At 41.9% G+C, this 20,716-nt stretch overlaps 1 protein-coding gene across 8 annotated transcripts in view; it reads right to left on the reverse strand.

The window, feature by feature from the left end:
- The window catches only part of LOC133556071 (RNA binding protein fox-1 homolog 3-like), a 981,253-nt gene that overhangs the window by 334,303 nt on the left and 626,234 nt on the right, over positions 1-20,716 (reverse strand). For 7 of the 8 annotated variants that reach the window (XM_061905676.1, XM_061905681.1, XM_061905679.1 and 4 more), the window contains one exon: positions 18,572-18,681. In XM_061905676.1, coding sequence (XP_061761660.1) covers positions 18,572-18,681 — 110 coding nt within the window. Of the gene's footprint in view, positions 1-1,226; positions 1,337-18,571; positions 18,682-20,716 lie in introns of those variants that run through there. The other variant, XM_061905680.1, reaches the window with a different exon arrangement.

The following is a 20,716-nucleotide window of genomic DNA, read 5'->3' on the forward strand; positions in this document are numbered from 1 at the left end:
CCTCATTATCATCATCAAGGCACACAGGCCTGCACCATCATCTTCATCATTGACTTTGCTGAAGCCTAAATATCTCCACCACATGCCGGCTGTCACACAACAAGGTGCATGCTGGGAAGTTTGACATCAGAGGAAAGTGTGTGATGACATCATCATCATCATCATTTTCATCATCGTCCTCATTATCATCAATGCAGACCTGCACCATCGTCTTCATCATTTACTTTGCTAAAAACTAAATGTCTCCATCCTCATCGTCATCATCATCCTCCTCATCGTAAAGGTAGACAAACCTGCACCATCATCTTCATCGTTCACTTTGCTGAACTCCATCATCATTACCATCATCTTCTTCACCATCCTCCTCAGCATTATCATCAGTCGCTTCCTCATCATCCTCATCAAGGCAAGCAGGCCTGCACCATCATCTTCCTCATTGACTTTGCTGAAGCCTAAATATCTCCATCCTCATCGTCATCATCATCCTCCTCATCGTCAAGGTAGACAAACCTGCACCATCGTCTTCATCGTTCACTTTGCTGAAGTCCATCATCTTCTTCATCATCCTCTTCCTTATCATCATCAGTCTATTCCTCATCATCCTCATCAAGGCCAGCAGGCCCGCACCATCATTTTCATCATTGACTTTGCTGAAGCCTAAATACCCCCATTATCATCTCATTATCATCCTCATCATCAGTTTCTTCGTAATCCTCCTCCTCTTCCTCATCACGGCAAGCAGGCCTGCACCATCTTCTTCATCATAGACTTTTGCTGAAGCCTAAATATCACCATTATCATCTCATCATCACCATCAGTCTCTTTGTCATCCTCCTCCTCCTCATCAAGGCAGACGGGCCTGCACCATCATCTTCATCATTGACTTTGCTGAAGCCTAAAAACCCCCCATTATCATCTCATCATCAACCTCATTTTCAGTCACTTCATCTTTTTTTCATCCTCATCCTCATGAAGGCAGACAGGCCTGCACCATCATCTTCATCGTACACTTTGCTGAAGTCTCCATCATCCTCCACATTACCATTAAAGACGCGACAGGAGAGAGTTGATGCCAGGCGACGGTCTTCCCACCACACCACCGCATGCCGGCTGTCACACAAGGTGCATGCTGGGAAGTTTGACAACAGAGGAAGTGTGTGACATCATCACCACACACACACACACACACACACACTTACACAAATACACATACACACACAACTCACCCAAAAGTACATCATCATGGCGGCACAGGCGCAAGGTGCAGGCGAGCGAGGCCGAGCAGAGGGTGCGGTGCGGCCGGCGCGGGGCGTCGTTTTGGACGGCGAGCTCGACTGGCGCTGATCCGCTGAGGCAGCCCTCCTCCCCAACCCCCGCCACCCTCCACCGCTCAATGGGGCTTGACTCCAGCAGAAACCCCCCACCCCTCCCACTGCACCTCCTCACTCTTCTTCTACTACTTTTCTACACCCCCCTCCCCACAGCTTTGTCTTCTTCTTCTGAGCCGACAAGTCAGACGGGAGAAGATTTTTTTTTTCTTTTTTTTTGACACTCCACTCACTTACTGAGACCCCCCCTCCCCCTCCCTCTCCACCCCATCACTCCCAACAGCGCTCTCCCCCCCCCCCCCCCCCCCCCCCGCGCCAGGCCGCCTCTTATTGGGCGAAGAAGCCTCAACTGGAGCCCCCGCCTGACAGCTGCCTCCGAGCGCTCCTTCGCCGCCGAGGACGCCCCGACAAGCTGGGGGAGACGCTCACTTGGGAGTGTGTGTGTGTGTGTGTGTGTGTGTGTGTGTGTGTGTGCGTTGATGGCGGAGGATTAAGATGTGAAGTTGCCACACTGCAGGAGAGGAGAAGAAGAAGAAGAAGAAGCCCTAAAGAACGCCGCAGGGTTCCGCCCGCCTCTCCCCGCCACAGTCAGAAGCCGGCAAAGTGTTTGTGAACGTCAAATTAGCGAGCAGATGACGCTAAAATACCTTTAGTGCCACTAACGGCGTCACATGACATGCTTGGTTGTGTTTCCCATCTGCTGGATGGGAGAGAAGCAAAAGGAGGGCGGCAGGGGGGAGGGGCTTATATCCACTGTAACAATACGCTTGCCTCAGCGATTCTCTCAACTATCATCAATACGCCACTGGGGGGGGGGTTCTGGGCCCGCACTTTCCGGCATTAACCCCACGGCGAGCCTCTGGCGGTTTTCCACGGCGTCCTCCTCCATGGGATGAGCTCACCCCCCCCACGCTAAACAACATTTGGGGGGGGGGGGGGGGGGGGGGTTGATCCCCGCTCATCTGCCGGAAGTGTGGCGGAGAACGTTTTAGGGAACGCCGCAACAGGAAGCACCATTAGTGTTTTCGCAGACTGAGACGCACTTTTGGATCCAACAAACATGACATAACCTCACTGCTCATATTTCCCATTTTAGCCTGCTGCGCGCGCAAGCACACACACACACACACACACTGACCTACACACACACATATCCTTGTATGTGTTACCTTCTTGAGACCTGGGAAAACTGATAAAGATTTGTATTTACAACATTAATAATATATGGAAATATAAAAAAAGGTAAGCTTTTAGTATTTTTGTTGTTTGTAGTTGGTTTTTAATCTTCATTATTTACTTCAAGTTATTACAGTGGGGCAAAAAAGTATTTAGTCAGCCACCGATTGTGCAAGTTCTCCCACTTAAAATGATGACAGAGGTCTGTAATTTTCATCATAGGTACACTTCAACTGTGAGAGACAGAATGTGAAAAAAAATCCAGGAATTCACATTGTAGGAATTTTAAAGAATTTATTTGTAAATGATGGTGGAAAATAAGTATTTGGTCAACCATTCAAAGCTCTCACTGATGGAAGGAGGTTTTGGCTCAAAATCTCACGATACATGGCCCCATTCATTCTTTCCTTAACACGGATCAATCGTCCTGTCCCCTTAGCAGAAAAACAGCCCCAAAGCATGATGTTTCCACCCCCATGCTTCACAGTAGGTGTGGTGTTCTTGGGATGCAACTCAGTATTATTCTTCCTACAAACACGACAAGTTGAGTTTATACCAAAATGGATACATGGATGATACAGCAGAGGATTGGGAGAATGTCATGTGGTCAGACGAAACCAAACCAAATTTTTTACACAAACTTGTTCTTTCATATGTTGACCAGTGGGGAGCACTTTTAAAATAAACACACAGCCAATTTGAAAAAAAAATCCCTCCTTTTTGGGACCACCTTTATTTTGATATATTTCACCACCAAGGGTGCTAATGAGACATTCTCTATTAAATGCAATGTCCTAACTTGTTCACACCTCCTCCTTGATGGTGTCTCAAGAATGGTAGAAATACAATAACACACACACACGCACACACACACAAACATTCTTGTATTTGTTACCTTCTTGAGACCTCCAACAAAAGCCTACCTCTTTAGCACCAGCCTTTCTAGATATATAAAGATGTGTAGTTACAACATTAATAATATATACATACTATGCAAATATAAAAAAAACCTTGTCGTGAAAAATGAGTTGGAATTTCACAAGAAAAATGTCCAAATTTCACAAGAAAAACTTAGAATTTTGGCTGTAATATAATAAAAAAATCTTCATTTTACTCAATGCCAGTCAAAATGTTACAAGAAAAACTGAACATGTGTGCAATATTATGATAAAAGTTGGAATTTTATTCAATAACAGTGACAATTTTTCAAGAAAAGCTTAACATTTTGGCAATTTTATGAAAAGAGTGGTAAATTTACATGACAAACGTCACAATTTTATAAGAAAACTAACATTTTGGCATTTTTCTAATAAGTGGAATTTTACTCTAAAAATGGCACTGTTGTACAAGAACAACAACAATATTGGCGATATTGTGATAAGTCAGAATTGGATATAACAAATTTCACCATTTTGCTATAAAAAGTAATAACTTTACATAAAAAAATAATAATTTTACATAACAAGAGAATATTGCAATATTACAGAAACAGAAAGAATACGATAAAGTGTTCCAAATTTTATAAGAAAGAAGTCGATACATTGTGAGAAAGATTGCTTTTAGTAGAAACATTTGTTATTTTTATTTTTGTTTGTAATTGGTTTTTAATCTTCATTATTTACCTCAAGTCATTACAGTATGTCTCTATTTCCATATTTATATATATATAAAAAAAAACTAAACAAAATTTTGGCCAAAGGGAGCGCATTTCAATTTGTTACACACACTTGTTATTTCATATGTTGACCAGAGAGGGATAACTTTAAAAACCGACCCAGTCAATTTGAAAAATCCCTTCATTTTGGGACCACCCTCATTTTGATACATTTCACCACCAGGGGTGCAAATGAGATCTCTTATTTTTTGTTTTTTTTTGTAATGTGTTTAAGGCCGATGATAAACGAGTCTTAATACCGTTGTGTATTTGTTCATCCTATGGTCACATATGGGAGGCAGGTTGTCTTACATCAGCAACGGAAATCGTAAAATCTGCTGTTCACCTGGCGTTTTTTTTCAGGGATTAACAGGGAAGTCCTTCTTTAGCTGCCGTCTTCTTTTATCACATATTGCTGCTTTTGCATCCGTCAATGTTTACTTTTGGATGCACACTAAATCAACAAAAAATCACGACTTTGGAGCAATGTTCACAGATTCTAGTATTTGGCTCTCTATTAGATGCAATGGTTTTCCGTATTGGGACCATGATTTATGTCCTAACTTCTTCATACCTCCTCATATGGAAGATACTTTTACTTGTTGATGTCCCAAGAAGGGTAGAAATACAAGAACACAAACACAAACACACACAGACATGTGCACGCACAGGCTGGTGCAGGTCCAGGCCGCGTGGATTTACATGAGCAATCAGCGAGTGGGAAGCCTCCATCAATCTCCGATGGAAGTCAGAATGAAATGCACTTTCCCCGGCGAGTGGGATTAAGGATCGCGCTTTTATCAAACAGTCAAGTCTATTTCAAGTCCCGCTCATAAATAAGTGAGGCCGGCGAGGGCGGGAGGCACGGAGGCAAAAAACACCACGAGGTGTCGACGGCGCCGCAGCCGAGGCCGCGCCAGACTGCGGGGCGATTGCGAGGAAGGCGGGGAAGAACTTTTTATCGCCTTCTCGTCTGCGGGGATCTTCTCAGACATGAAAGAAGCACCGACTGGTGTTTACATCGCCATCTTTGGTATCCTCGCATCCCCACCGTTTGGATCTGCTGGCGAAGTCGAGACTCGCCCCAGAGAGCAGCACATCCATTATAAAGATAAAGCTTTCAAGAGGAAGTCGGCTCTTTCGACCTAAAATGTCGGTCCGCTCTCCTTTCCTTCAAATCGTTGTCTGGCGCTTGAAAAATGGAACAGTTCTCATTTAGCATTTGTTATTAAGCGGTATCTTCTACTGTTCCATAAACAACCTGTGTTAGCTGGAAAAAGTTTTCATTTAGCACATGTGAACTGGTGTTAGCCTCTACTGTTCCGTAAACAAACTAAGTTAGCTGGAACAGTGTTCATTTACAAGAACTAGAGTTGGCCTCTACTTTTTTGGAAACAAACTGTTATCTGGAACAGTTCTCAATTATGTGAACTAGAGTTAGCCTCTACTGTTCCGTAAACAAACTGTTATTTAGAATATGTTCATAAAAGTTAGCCTCTACGGTTCCTTAAACAAACTATGTTAGCTGGGAAAGTTCTCAATTATGTGAACTAGCGTTGGCCTCTACTATTCCATAAACAAACTATGTTAGCTGGAACAGTTCTCATTTACGAGATGTAGCGTTAGCCTCCACTGTTCCGTAAACAAACAGTTATTTAGCATATGTTAATAAACGTTAGCCTCTATTCCATAAACAAACTATGTTAGCTGGAAAAGTTCTCACTTATTTGAACCGGCATTAGCCTCAATTGTTCCGGAAACAAACTGAGTAAGCTGGAACAGTTTTCATTTACGAGAACTAGCGTTAGCCTCTACTATTCCAAACACAAACTGTTTTTTTGGAACGGTTCTCAATTATGTGAACTCGAGTTAGCCTCCATTGTTCCGTAAACAAACTGTTATTTAGCATATGTTAATAAACGTTAGCCTCTGTTCCATAGACAAACTGTTAGCTGGAAGAGTTCTCAAGTATTTGAACTGGCATTAGCCTCGACTGTTCCATAAACAAACTATGTTAGCTGGAACAGTGTTCATTTACAAGAACTAGAGTTGGCCTCTACTTTTTTGGAAACAAACTGTTATCTGGAACAGTTCTCAATTATGTGAACTAGAGTTAGCCTCTACTGTTCCGTAAACAAACTGTTATTTAGAATATGTTCATAAAAGTTAGCCTCTACGGTTCCTTAAACAGACTATGTTAGCTGGGAAAGTTCTCAATTATGTGAACTAGCGTTGGCCTCTACTATTCCATAAACAAACTATGTTAGCTGGAACAGTTCTCATTTACGAGATGTAGCGTTAGCCTCCACTGTTCCGTAAACAAACAGTTATTTAGCACATGTTAATAAACGTTAGCCTCTGTTCCATAAATAATCCGTTAGGTGGAAGAGTTCTCACTTATTTGAAATGGCATTAAATAGCCTCTACTGTTCCGTAAACGAACTATGTTAGCTGGAACAGTTTTCATTTACGAGAACTAGCGTTAGCCTCTACTATTCCATAAACAAACTGTTTTTTGGAACAGTTCTCAATCATGTGAAGAAGAGTTAGCCTCCTCTTTTCCGTAAACAAACTGTTATTTAGGATATGTTAATAAACGTTAGCCTCTGTTCCATAAACAAACTGTTAGCTGGAAGAGTTCTCACTTATTTGAACTGGCATTAGCCTCTACAGTTCCGTAAACAAACTATGTTAGCTGGAAAAGTTCTGAATTACAAACGTTTGTTTACGAACTAGCGTTGGTCTCTACTGTTCCGTAAACAAACTATGTTAGCTGGAACAGTTCTCCTTTACGAGAACTAGCGTTAGCCTCTACTGTTCCGTAAACAAACTATTTTTTGGAATGGTTCTCAATTATGTGAACTAGAGTTAGCCACTACTGTTCCGTAAACAAACTGTTATTTAGCATATGTTCATAAACATTAGCTTCTACTGTTCCATTAACAAACTGTGTTAGCTGGAATGGTTCTCATTAATGTGGACTGGCGTTAGCCCCGACTGTTTCGGAAACAAACTATGTTAGCTAGAACAGTTCTCATTTACGAGAACTAGCGTTAGCCTCCACTGTTCCGTAAAAAAAACTGTTATTTAGCACATGTTAATGAACGTTAGCCTCTGTTCCATAAAGAATCTGTTAGCTGGAAGAGTTCTCACTTATTTGAACTGGCATTAACTAGCTTCTACTGTTCCATAAACAAACTATGTTAGCTGGAACAGTTTTCATTTATGAGAACTAGCATTAGCCTCTACTATTCCATAAACAAACTGTTTTTTGGAACAGTTCTCATTTACAAGAACTAGTGTTAGCCTCTACTGTTCCGTAAACAAACAATTTTTTGGAACGGTTCTCAATTATGTGAACTAGAGTTAGCCTCTACTGTTCCGTAAACAAACTGTTATTTAGCATATGTTCATAAACATTAGCTTCTACTGTTCCATAAACAAACTGTGTTAGCTGGAAGGGTTCTCATTAATGTGGACTGGCGTTAGCTTCTACTGTTCCACAAACAAACTATGTTAGCTGTAACAGTTCTCAATTATGTGAACTAGCGTTAGCCTCTACCGACAGAAATACCGTCAAATACCGACAAAAGTGAAAATGCTAGAATGCTAACATTTATATGCGTCCAGTGCCATGATTGACTTGGGTGAAAACCTACAAAATTTACTTGAAAAAAGCTAGCATACTAACGTTAGCATGCTAACTGGTAATATTCGTCTAGTACAAAAATATTTGAGGATGAGGCTTAGCTGGCATGCCAATATTAGGATGTTGACGATGGTGCTGAGGGCCGTCAAATAATGAGCTACAGGACACAAATGGCCCCGAGGCCCCACTTTGGACCCCCCTGGATTAGAGCATGAGGAAGACGTCATTAAACATTAGTAGGCGTACATTTACGCGCAGCAAATCGCCCATCTGCTCATTTTGGATCTCGTCGCGAGGAAGCGCATAGATTTACGGTATGTCTCCATTTAAGGGCAGCCACTGAACGACCGCCCGTGCGCGCAGTAAACATGGCGGCACTCCCGCGCCGCACGTGGAGTTAATAATGCAGTGTTTACATCTGGGCGGCCGGCAGCAGGCACGCACACCCTGGGCTGCCGAGCGGCGGGGCAGCGCGGTAATTAGCGTCCTGTGCGGCGGCGGACACATGTCACGCTGATACCACCGGCGGGCACGCCGAGTGTTAACACGTGGCCACGCCTCCCCGTCACGGCGGGCGTCACGCCATTTTAGTGTTGCTGCGAGCTGATGGCGACGACGTTAAAGGCTTTTTTCATCCTGTCCTATCAAGCGGCTTGTCAGAGGACTACATGATATATTTGACTTGACATCTCAAGGAACAAAAATGTAGGATAAAATAACAAACATATTTTTTATCAATAATTTTGTATGTACCTTTAACACATTGAATAACATTAAAGGCCTACTGAAATGAGATTTTCTTATTTGTTGGATCCGCTTTGGACTGGACTCTCGCGACTGTGTTGGATCCATTATGGATTGAACTTTCTCAGTATCATGTTAGACCCGCTCGACATCCATTGCTTTCCTCCTCTCCAAGGTTCTGATAGTCATCATTGTCACCGACGTCCCACTGGGTCATCATTGTCACCGACGTCCCACTGGGTGTGAGTTTTCCTTGCCCTTATGTGGGCCTACCGAGGATGTCGTAGTGGTTTGTGTTGTGGTTTGTGCAGCCCTTTGAGACACTAGTGATTTAGGGCTATATAAGTAAACATTGATTGATTGATTGATTGATTGATTGATTTAAACGGGAATAGCAGGTCCATTCTATGTGTCATACTTGATCATTTCGCGATATTGCCATATTTTTGCTGATAGGATTTAGTAGAGAACATCGACGATAAAGTTCGCAATTTTTGGCCGCTAATAAAAAAGCCCTGCCTTTACCGGAAGTAGCAGACGATGACGTCACCAGTGTGAGGGCTCCTCACATCCTCACATTGTTTATAATGGGAGCCGCTGTCACGCCAAATTTCTTCCCCCTACAAAAACCTTCCCCCCGGAAGAAATTTAAGGGTTACAGCTGCAAAATTGGCAAAGCAAAAATAGCTTGAAAGGTTAGCATGCTAGAATGCTAATATTTTTTTCCTCATCGTTAAGGGTTACAGCTGCAAAATTAGTGATTCAAAATAGCTTGAAAGGTTAACATGCAGGAATGCTAATATTTTTTCCTCACCGTTATTTTTCACCTATGACAATCAGCCAATTATAATGCTTTTAAAACAGGCAGCTGTGTGGGCTGCTTTAAGGTCCTTCCACCCTCATTGGTGTCCTTCAAGTAGTTTCTTCCGGGGGGAAGGTTTTTGTAGGGGGAAGACATTTGGCGTGACACCTCCAACAGCAAGAGCTATTCGTACCGAGAAAACGACAATTTCCCCATTAATTTGAGCAAAGATGAAAGATTCGTGGCTGAGGATATTGATAGTGAAGGACTAGAAGAAAAAAAATAATAATAAATAAAATAAAAAAATAAAAAAGGCGATTGCATTGAGAGCGATTCAGATGTTTTTAGACACATTTACTAGGATAATTCTGGGAAATCCCTTATCTTTCTATTGTGTTGCTAGTGTTTTAGTGAGTTAAATAGTACCTGATATTCGGAGCAAGGACGTGCACATGATTATAGAGGGGCATGGGCTCAACGTCTGAAAAGGGCAGGACATTTTTTTCTTGGTCCTTTACACAATATGGAAATTAATGTAAAATTACATTTGCTAATAGTAAGCTAACTACTTAGCTGTGTGTCCTTTGTAGGTAAAAGTGATTGCCATTTCTTTTGTGTAAACAAATTATTGTCATAATGATAAATACATAATGATAAATGGGTTGTACTTGTATAGCGCTTTTCTACCTTCAAGGTACTCAAAGCGCTTTGACACTACTTCCACATTTACCCATTCACACACACATTCACACACTGATGGAGGGAGCTGCCATGCAAGGCGCCAACCAGCCCCGATCAAGAGCAAGGGTGAAGTGTCTTGCTCGGGACACAACGGACGTGACGAGGTTGGTACTAGGTGGGATTTGAACCAGGGACCCTCGGGTTGCGCACGGCCACTCTCCCACTGCGCCACGCCGTTGAGTTAGTCCACATTATCATAGGCTTGGAAGACATGAAAAGCAAAAAAACACTGGTTTATTATTAGGCTATTTATTGTTAAAGATAAGCACTTTAATATTGAACATTGAAAAGTGCAACATGAACTTAAAATAAATAAATAAATAAATACCCAAATGAAAAAACTTCAATGTGAAAATCTGTCCTTCTTCTTTTAACTTGATGAAAACACCATCAAGTTGTAACTCATGGTCTTTCTCACTTAATGCTCAGACCAAACAATTGAAACGCAATACAACTTTATATCTAAACCTCTACTGTGAGAGAAATGTGATCCGCTGTAAACACAGTGAATTTTATTTTGAAAATTAACCCGGTGTTTTATTTTGTACACTACTTCCTGTCACGCACGATCCGCTCTGCACTGTGCGGATTTGATGCGCCGTGCTCAATTGATCTGCTGTGCTCCGACGTCCGGCAAAAACAGAAGCTGACACATTGAATAATAGAATAATACAGCGTTTTTCTGAAAAATGACCCATATTAGATGCTAAATAGGTGGACGGCGACTAGACCATAACTCACAGGTTCAAGTTGCTCCACTGTCACGTCTCCTCATGCCGCAGTTGGCTCTCTCTCCTCTCTCTCACTCACTCACTCACTCGCCTTCTGTCTCTCTCTCTGTCGGAAGCGGCAGGCTCAAACAACCCGGTATTACAAGAAAATGTGGAGTTTTTGTACCGCTGTTTTTTTGTTTTGTTTTGTTTTTTTACATCCCTAACAGGAATTTATTAATGTTGTTTAAAGAAAAAAAACACACACACACACAGGCAGAGGGCACTTTATAAGACAAGGCAAAAAAGGGCAGGGGCTCAAGCACCCATAGGGCCCTATGTGTGCACGTGCCAGAGTCGGAGGGGTGTGTCCATGGGTGTGTTGACGCCAGTCTCTGAGGGAAGTCACGGTAGCTGCATGGACAGCGCAAGCTCCGCAGATCTCCGGTAAGAGGCCACTTTTTACCACAATTTTCTCACCGAAACCTGACGGTTGACAAGTGGTCGGGATCCATGTTCCCTTGACCGGTCTGATCCATAGTAAAGCTTCACCTCCGGGAAATTTAAACAAGGAAACACCGTGTGTTTGTGTGGCTAAAGCTTCCCACCTCCATCTTTCTACTTTGACTTGTCCATTATTAATTGAACAATTTGCAAAAGATTCAGCAACACAGATGTCCAGAATACTGTGTAATTGCGCGATTAAAATAGACGACTTTTAGGCGCAAGTGGTGCTGCGCTAATATGTCCCCTCCAACTCGAGACGTCACGTGCATGCGTCATCATACGCGTCATCATTCCGCGACGTTTTCAACAAGAAACTCCGCGGGAAATCTAAAATTGCAATTTAGTAAACTAAAAAGGCCGTATTGGCATGTGTTGCAATGTTAATATTTCATCATTGATATATAATCTATCAGACTGCATGGTGGGTAGTAGTTGGTTTCAGTAGGCCTTTAATGTTGGTGTATTACAGGCAATCTTCAAGCCGCTTTCTGACTCTTCAATGGGTCGTTTAGTGGGCGGTCTTATACATGCAAACTACCTCCTCCAGGTCACGCCCCCTCCAGCCACATTTGTAATTTCAGCTTCGATAAGCTTCTTGCTAGAGAGTACAAAATATAAGTAGAAAAAAAAAATCAGTTGAGAAATAAGCAAGTTATGATTTGTTGTAAATATACAAAGCACGGTCTTGCATGGCCCTGAATGGGATCAGGGCCCTTGCTAAAATGGCCGCCACATAAGACGTCACTCATTTATTAAAAAATATTTGGCAATATTGCAACTATGACTTAAGACAGGGGTGTCCAACCTTTTACCACTGAGGGCCACGCACTTAGACTTTGATTTTGACACACTTTATTGATCCATAAAGGAAATTATTCCACACAGTAGCTCAGTTACAAAGGATCGAAATGCGAAGGATGGTAAGGATAATGCAGGTATAAAGTAGAGTAAAAATGTACCATAGTGGAAGCGTGGTTGGGGGGCTTGGTTAAGAGGGGAGGAATATATTTACATCTACAATTCACACACTCGAGTATTTCATATATATATATATATATATATATATATATATATATATATATATATATATATGAAATATTTAACTTTCAGTGAATTCTAGCTATATATATTTATTTTATTATATATATATAAATAAAAGAATGATAAATGGGTTGTACTTGTATAGCGCTTTTCTACCTTCTAGTTGAATTTAAGACAGCACCTATCAAATACACAGTAATAAAAACACAGTTGTTCTACTAACTGTACTGTGCTTGCTGGTTAATAAAAAGAACAACAACACTTACCTTTCACTATTTCAGTAACCTTTGTTCTTTTATTTCTTCATTTTGTTCGTCGGCGGTGTAATATATTGGGTTGGAGTCAATAACCAGGCAACGTGATGGAGTTACCTCTCTTTACTGTGGGCAACAGACTCCCTCACTTGCCGTCAGGTGCCCAACACCATGTTAATCGTTGGCCAATCAAAAAGCAACCCCATAACGCTATAGCCCACATTCACCAGGAGATGGCGACAGACAACATAGATCACTCTATTACAGACGGCGTCGCCATGGTTGTAACTTCCTCGTTCTTCTGCTTCGTCTCTTTGTGTGTGCAGTTTTTTATTCAAATCCGTTGATGTTGTAACGTGATTGGGCGTGGCCTCCAGCTCCAGCTGAATTTTGGGAGATTTTCGGGAGAAAATTTCTTCCGGGAGGTTTTCGGGGGAGGCGCTGTATTTTGGGAGTCTCCCGGAAAATCCGGGAGGTTTGGCAAGTATGGTTTTTACATGTCAATGCATTCTTGTTACAGTACATACGTTTTTATTCCACTTACTATGTTATAGTAACAGTATCCTTAAAATGTGCTGCGGGCCAAACTAAGAGCCGCAAATGGTCCCCGGGCCCACTTTGGACAACAATGCTTTAAAATATCAGCCAAGTCCTGAAATTAGTTATTTATTTTTTAGGTTATTTTTTGGTATAGTTCCTATAATGTGTTTAGTGTCAACATGTTATGAGCATAAAAGTCACGTGGGCGTATTTCATATCTAAAAACGTCCAGTCTTGTTACTCAAATGACTTACATAAAATACAAAAAGTTCCCTGAGATGCATCATGACACATTTGGAATATGTTACTCTTTGATTTCCAGTTGAAAAAGACAGATTCATAGAATATGATGTATTTGTATGGTGACTGTAACTTTCCGAGAAAAGACTCAATCCTGTAATTTGCAGTCCTTTGAATATGTGTTATGACATTTTTAGCTGAAAAGGAGGTGGATTCAGACTGCCATGCCATTGTGCGTGAGGAAGGTCCACTGCCGCCTGCGTCTGACATGAATTGATCATCAAACAAGGCTTCGCATTAGACATTTATGAGATGATCTATTCAATGTAAGACAATTAGGTGCACCAATCAGCACTAATTCCTGACTCGTAAACGACAACCCGAGCCGCCCGTCCAATCAATAACAAACACTGATGAAAACCGCTCAAAGCGGCGGCCATTACCGGCGCCGCAAACGGTTCCGATCGCAGCCCGTTGATCGGAAACCCTTTTTGCCGCTTCAGCTGCGCGCGACTTCGACCGCTCCGCTTCTTAATTAGAACCTTGTCATCTTTGGAGCGCTCGGCAACATTTAAATGTCATCAATTATCGAGCTCCGGCTTCACGCCACCAGGCGGAGCATGAACACCGCTCGCGCCATGACCTCCCGCCTCCAGGGGGCACTACTTCTGCATGGCCACATGACATCCAAAGACACTGCTTGGCTGGGTCTTAAATGGAGGAGGTCTGATGATAAAACAACCTACAATAACTATAAATGACTATGAAAATATTTACTTCTTCCCTCCTTTTGGTGAATTCCAATCACTACAGTTAGTCCCGCCCCTTCTTCTATGTAGCAATGATGGCGACTAGTGAGGGTTTGACTGCAACATCCGTGTACTGACAATGTACTGCAAATTTAATACACTATGTTGCCAAAAGTATTTGGCCACCTGCCTTGACTCACATAAGAAGTGCCATCCCATTCCTAACCTATGGAGTTCAAAATGAAGTCGGCCCACATTTTGAAGCTATTACAACTTCAACTCTTCTGGGAAGGCTGTCCACAAGGTTGCAGAGTGTGTTTATAGGAATTGTCCACCATTCTTCCAAAAGCGCATTGGTGAGGTCACACACTGATGTTGTAACTGATGTTGTAATTCATCCCAATGATGTTGTATTGGGTTCAAGTCAGGACTCTCTGCAGGCCAGTCAAGTTCATCCACACCAGACGCTGTCATCCATGTCTTTATGAACCTTGCTTTGTGCACTGGTGCAGAGTCATGTTGGAAGAGGAAGGGGCCCGCTCCAAACTGCTCCCACAAGGTTGAGAGCATGGAATTGTCCAAAATGTTTTGGTATCCTGGAACCTTCAAAATTCCTTTCACTGGAATTAAGGGGTCAAGCTCAACTCCCGAAAAACCACCCCACACCATAATTCCTCCTCCACCAAATTTCAGACTCGGTACAATGCAGTCCTAAATGCACCGTTCTTCTGGCAACCTCCAAACTCAGACTCGTCCATCAGATTGCCAGATGAAAAGGTGTGATTCATCACTCAGAGAAGGCGTCTTCACTGCTCTAGAGTCCAGTGGCGACGTGCTTTACACCACTGCATCCGACGTTTTGCATTAGACTTGGTGACGTATGGCTTAGATGCAGCTGCTCGGCCATGTAAACCCATTCCGTGAAGCTCTCCGCGTTCTGTTCGTGGGCTAATAGGAAGGTCACATAACGTTTTGGCAATATAGTGTATATCAGTCTGTGGAGAGGCGGAGCCGACAAGCCGACAGCGGGACAGGGCAAATGGTTGTCCTGACCAAGATGGCGGCCAGAAGGTGGGGCATGCAGCAGAGCGGAAAGGCGGGGCACGCCTGGAACGACACTGCAGCCATCAGCGTCAGGTGCGTACACAACACACCTGCGCTCAATCATTACATCTTCTGCTGCAGCATAAAAAGGGCGAGGGAGGAGCAATCGTGGCAGAAGTATGAGAGGAACAACCCGACAACAACGACCACGAGAGCGACGAGATCGACCGAGAGAAAGATGAGACCCCGAAAGGTGTGCCGCGACGACCATGAAGAGCCAGCAAGACAGAAAGTGGCGCGACAGACTGGCAAGACATGATGTTTGTTGAAAGAATAAACACGAGTCAAACCTGCTACGATGCGTTTTGTATCGATCGGCACTGCACCCCACACGATGACGGCTGGAGTCCCGTCGCACTAACTCTCCCAAAACGCTACAATGTACACCCCCCGCTACCACCAAACCCCGCCCACCTCATTTTTATTTTATTTTCAAATTTATTAGCCTGTGGAAAAAGTTAATGTTGATATTTACTTCAGAAGGCTGCACATAGAAAAGAGGAATTAATTTTTTAAATTACATTTTATTTAATATACCGCTGATGTTTTTTCGTTTGTTTTTTGAAAGTTGATTTTGCACTAATACGTCATACAAGCTCTGCCTGTTCCATGGGAGGAAGCCGGAGTACTCGGAGGGAACCCACGCAGTCACAGGGAGAACATGCAAACTCCACACAGAAAGATCCCGAGCCCGGGATGGAACCCAGGATTACTCAGGACCTTCGTATTGTGAGGCAGATGCACTAACCCCTGGCCCACCGTGCTGCCCTATTTAAGCCTTGTTTGTTAAATATTCATTGCAAAACTTGTTTGGGTCCCTATTAAAAGGTTAATTTGTTCAACCTTGGCCCGCGGCTTTGTTCAGTTTTAAATTTTGGCCCCCTCTATATTTGAGTTTGACACCCCTGCATTACAACCTTTTGTCTTACATTTTGTATGTTTTTATAATATGTTGTTTTTTATCATTTGCGTGCCAACAAAATTTGGGCTGTGGGTCGCAAAATGAGTACTTTGGACAGCCCTGTTCTGATCCAACTACCGTATATTCCAGATTATAGTGCACACCGAGATCTATATATATATATATATACACATGTGAAATTAGTTAATCACAAACAAAATTTTGTAAATGTTTATCTACATTTTTTAATGGTTTCCAAACGGTGTCTGTAACAGGACAATAAAACCGAAGATCAAACAAAACAGGAGTCATACTCATCGACCCACTAGCTGCGGAAGCTTGCTCTCCAATCAACTAATCAGACTCAATAATTCCACAATGACGTGAACGCCATTGTAAGTTAATAATACTAACACAGACACTTGTAAACATGTTGGCCAATTTAGCTAATGCTAATGATGGACGCTTGCTTCATTACATTACAATAGCCCGTACAAATATGCATGAAAACACTCCAACAAACATCACACATGGGACAATTTAAAGTAAGAATTGTTTTAGTTATATTGTAAGACTTACAAATGTTGCTTGGAGTGAAGAATTAAGAATCCATACAAGTAAAAACACTGTACAACTATAACACGGAACAGGACTTCCACTTCTGGTTCAAAGCTCGGTCTAGCAGGGGATCGCAGCATACCAGCACCTGCAGTGAGCAAACTTGTCCAAAAGAGGGCACTATAGCACAAACAATAAGACAACTATTCGGTGTCTGCTTGTTTTTCTGAAGCTATTTACTTCAGACAAGAAAACATCCATAAACTAGCCACACCCTTTTACAAGCCGCAGGGTCCAAAGCGTAGGAAAAAAGTAGCATCTTATTGTCTGGAATTTACCCCAATCTTTGTTGCTTGTGTAGACGAAACAGGAACAACAACGTGTCAAAATATATTAACTATTTATTGATCAAACGCCACAATTGTAGCTCAGACAGACTTTCCGTTCCTGTCCATAGTGCTAAACCTTCTGTGTAATGTAGTATACAAACATGTACCTCCTACTTTACAGGTATTTATATATCAATTTCCCATGTATTTATCCAGGATAAGACAATTAAGAACATATATTCATTTGCAATGCTGACCTGGCATGTTAGAGATGTTGAAGTGTGATGATAAGCTCTCATCATCGCTCATTTACCAACAAAAAGGAGCAATGCAGATTGCTCTCAACACTTCAAAAATATGGTAAAAATGTAGGAACATAAATGAATGTTTAGGATGTACAAACACTTTTAAAGCGTAAAACGTACACGGAGAATGCCAAAATAGCATATAGCCTTTGGTGGTGTTTCATTTTGTGATTTTTACTATTACTAGTTACAAGGAATTAAACAGTACAGTAATGGAACAATAAACTCAGTATGTGTTTTTACTGCCATCTAGTGCAGACCTGGGCAAATTAAGGCCACATGCGGCCCGTCGAGCTTTTCAATCTGGCCCGCCGGACATTCCCAAATAATTGTTTTAGATCTTTAAGATGGAAACTCTTGCTGCCATTAAGATTTGCAGTCTTGTTTTCTACTGACCGCAAGTCTTCTACTATACAAAGTATTTCAATGGTTGGAATCTGTGCTTATGAATAATATTCCAGTTACTATGGTAATCTATTTAGTTACTATGGTAATCTAATTAGTTACTATGGTAATATACGTCACAGCAGCTCAGACGAGGCACCAAGCAGTGTGGGCGGGAAGCGATTCTACAGACGTGGAAGGAAATTTTTACAACAAAGTTCTAAAGCTTAGTGATGTATAGAATAGAACAGAAAATACTTTATCGATCCCTGGGGGGAATTCAGCAAATATCAGATATATCAGATTGTAGGTGGGTTTATTTTATACCTTTCGCGTTCATCCTTCACTGTTTGTTGCATTTTCTTGTGTTTCACTTGATTATAACATTCATATTTTGTCAATGTTCAGTGTTTTACCGTTCATTGAAAAATTTCAAATCCTATTACGTTTTTTAAGGCGGTCTGTCATAACGTTTTTAAGCATTCAATCAGACATTATTTTAAGGTTTTATATAAGTGTTCATAAAAATAGATATACCGGCTCCTAGACACATTTTTTTCTCTAAATGTGGCCCCTGAGTCAAAATAATTGCCCAGGCCTGATCTAGTGTCTACTTTTTAAATATGTGTGCTATAAAATGAGTAAAACATCAATACAGTGTTTGGTTTGCCCATTTGTGCTGATAACAATTTCATAAAATCACAGGTTATTGAAAAGAACAAGCCTCCAAATGTACCAACTTTTGAAAAAGCTGCCGCGGATTTAAGCGTTTTAGGCCACAGCATTCATGAAAAGCCTGCAAAATAAAAATGTTGCAATTGAGGAGAGGAAGAAGACAAAATGGAGGCGACTCACCAGTCTCGTGAAGAGCGGCACTCCCAGATGCCAGAGGTGGTCGTTGAGCAGTCCGCTGTACACCACGTTCTCGAAGACAGCGACGCTTCCTGACTTGCACAACGTGTTGCCTGAGGACACACATGAGCATGGATTGTTTTGATCGTCTAGCAGAAAGGTTCCATCGATCAGCAATCAACCCATGAGGTGTTTTCTCTTCTTGACTCGTTAAAGTGCACTAAACATTTGATAATTGTCATGGGAAGAGTCTCCGGAGTCACAATGGAAGTGGTTTTCTCCTCCCTGCAAAGTGGAACATACCTCAGCATATTAAAGGCCTACTGAAATGAGATTTTATTATTTAAACGGCGATAGCAGGTCCATTCTATGTGTCATACTTGATCATTTCGCGATATTGCCATATTTTTGCTGAAAGGATTTAGTAGAGAACATCCACGATAAAGTTTGCAACTTTTGGTCGCTAATAAAAAAGCCTTGCCTGTACCGGAAGTAGCAGACGATGTGCGCGTGACGTCACTGGTTGTAGAGCTCCTCACATCCTCACATTGTTTACAATCATAGCCACCAGCAGCTAGAGCGATTCAGACCGAGAAAGCGACAATTTCCCCATTAATTTGAGCGAGGATGAAAGATTCATGGATGAGGATATTCAGAGTGAAGGACTAGAAAAAAAAAAAGGTGAGGACAGTGGAAGCGATTCAGATGTTATTAGACACATTTACTAGGATAGTTCTGGAAAATCCCTTATCTGCTTATTGTGTTTCTAGTCTTTTAGTGAAATTATATGGTACCTGAAAGTCGGAGGGTATGTGGCCACGGGTGTGGTGACCGCCAGTGTCTTCGGTGGGAGGAAGTAAGAATCCGCAGCAGCTGCAGGAGGACGCAAGCTCCGCTCATAACTACGGTAAGAGCCGACTTATTACCACAAATTTCTCACCGAAACCTGCCGGTTGACATGTGGTCGGGAACCATGTTTGCATGGCCGCTCTGTTCCATAGTAAAGCTTTACCATGGGGAATCTTAAAGAAGGAAACACCGGCTGTGTTTGTGTGGCTAAAGGCGGCCGCAATACACCGCTTCCCACCTCCATCTTTCTACTTTGACGTCTCCATTATTGATTGAACAAATTGCAAAAGATTCAGCAACACAAACAGAATAATGTGTAATTATGCGATTAAAGCAGACTACTTATAGCTTGGATCGGGCTGGAAAAAAATGTCCGCTACAACCCGAGACGTCAAACGCACGCGTCATCATACGCTTCATCATTCCGTGATGTTTTCAACAGAAAACTTGGCAATAAAATTTAAAATTGCAATTTAGTAAACTAAAAAGGCCGTATTGGCATGTGTTGCAATGTTAATATTTCATCATTGATATATAAACTATCAGACTGCGTGGTCGGTAGTAGTGGGTTTCAGTAAGCCTTTCATCATATGTCTACATCAGTCCTGTCCAAGTTGTGATATGCAGTTGAAGTTAGCCAGGCTTGTTAGCTAAAGACAATATTTGCACAATCTGACGGATGTTTGAAAGTGTTGAGATATGTTGAAAATGCATTGTTTTTGTGTACATTGAGAGTATGTGTTTGGATGTACATTGTTCAATTAAAAGAAAAAAAAACATGAACAAAAAACAAATAAAATAAAATGTAAAAAAGTTACATAAAAGTACCAATGATTGTCACAGACACACTAGGTGTGGTGAAATTATTCTCTGCATTTGACCCATCACCCTTGATCACCCCCTGGGAGGTGAGGGGAGCAGTGAGCAGCAGCGGTGGCTGCGCCCAATAATAATTTTTGGTGATTTAAGCCCCAATTCCAACCCTTGATGAACAGGAAGTTAGCTAGGCTACCAGGAAGTTACCCGGGTTACCAGGAAGTTAGTCAGGCTAACAGGAAGTCAGCTAGAGACAGTATTTTCTCAACCTGATGGATGTTTGAAAGTGTTGCGCTATGTTGAAAGTGCCTTGGTTTTTGTGTACATTGAGAATATGTTTGCATGTACATGGCTCAATTAAATAAAAAATAAATAAAGAAATAAAAAAACAAAAACAAAAAAACAAACCAGCAAGTTAGCAAGGCTACCAGGAGGTTACCTAGGTTACCAATAAGTTAACCGGACTACCTTTGGCTTAATGGT

The sequence above is a fragment of the Nerophis ophidion genome, linkage group LG07 (assembly GCF_033978795.1).
Source record: "Nerophis ophidion isolate RoL-2023_Sa linkage group LG07, RoL_Noph_v1.0, whole genome shotgun sequence".
NCBI lineage: Eukaryota > Metazoa > Chordata > Actinopteri > Syngnathiformes > Syngnathidae > Nerophis > Nerophis ophidion.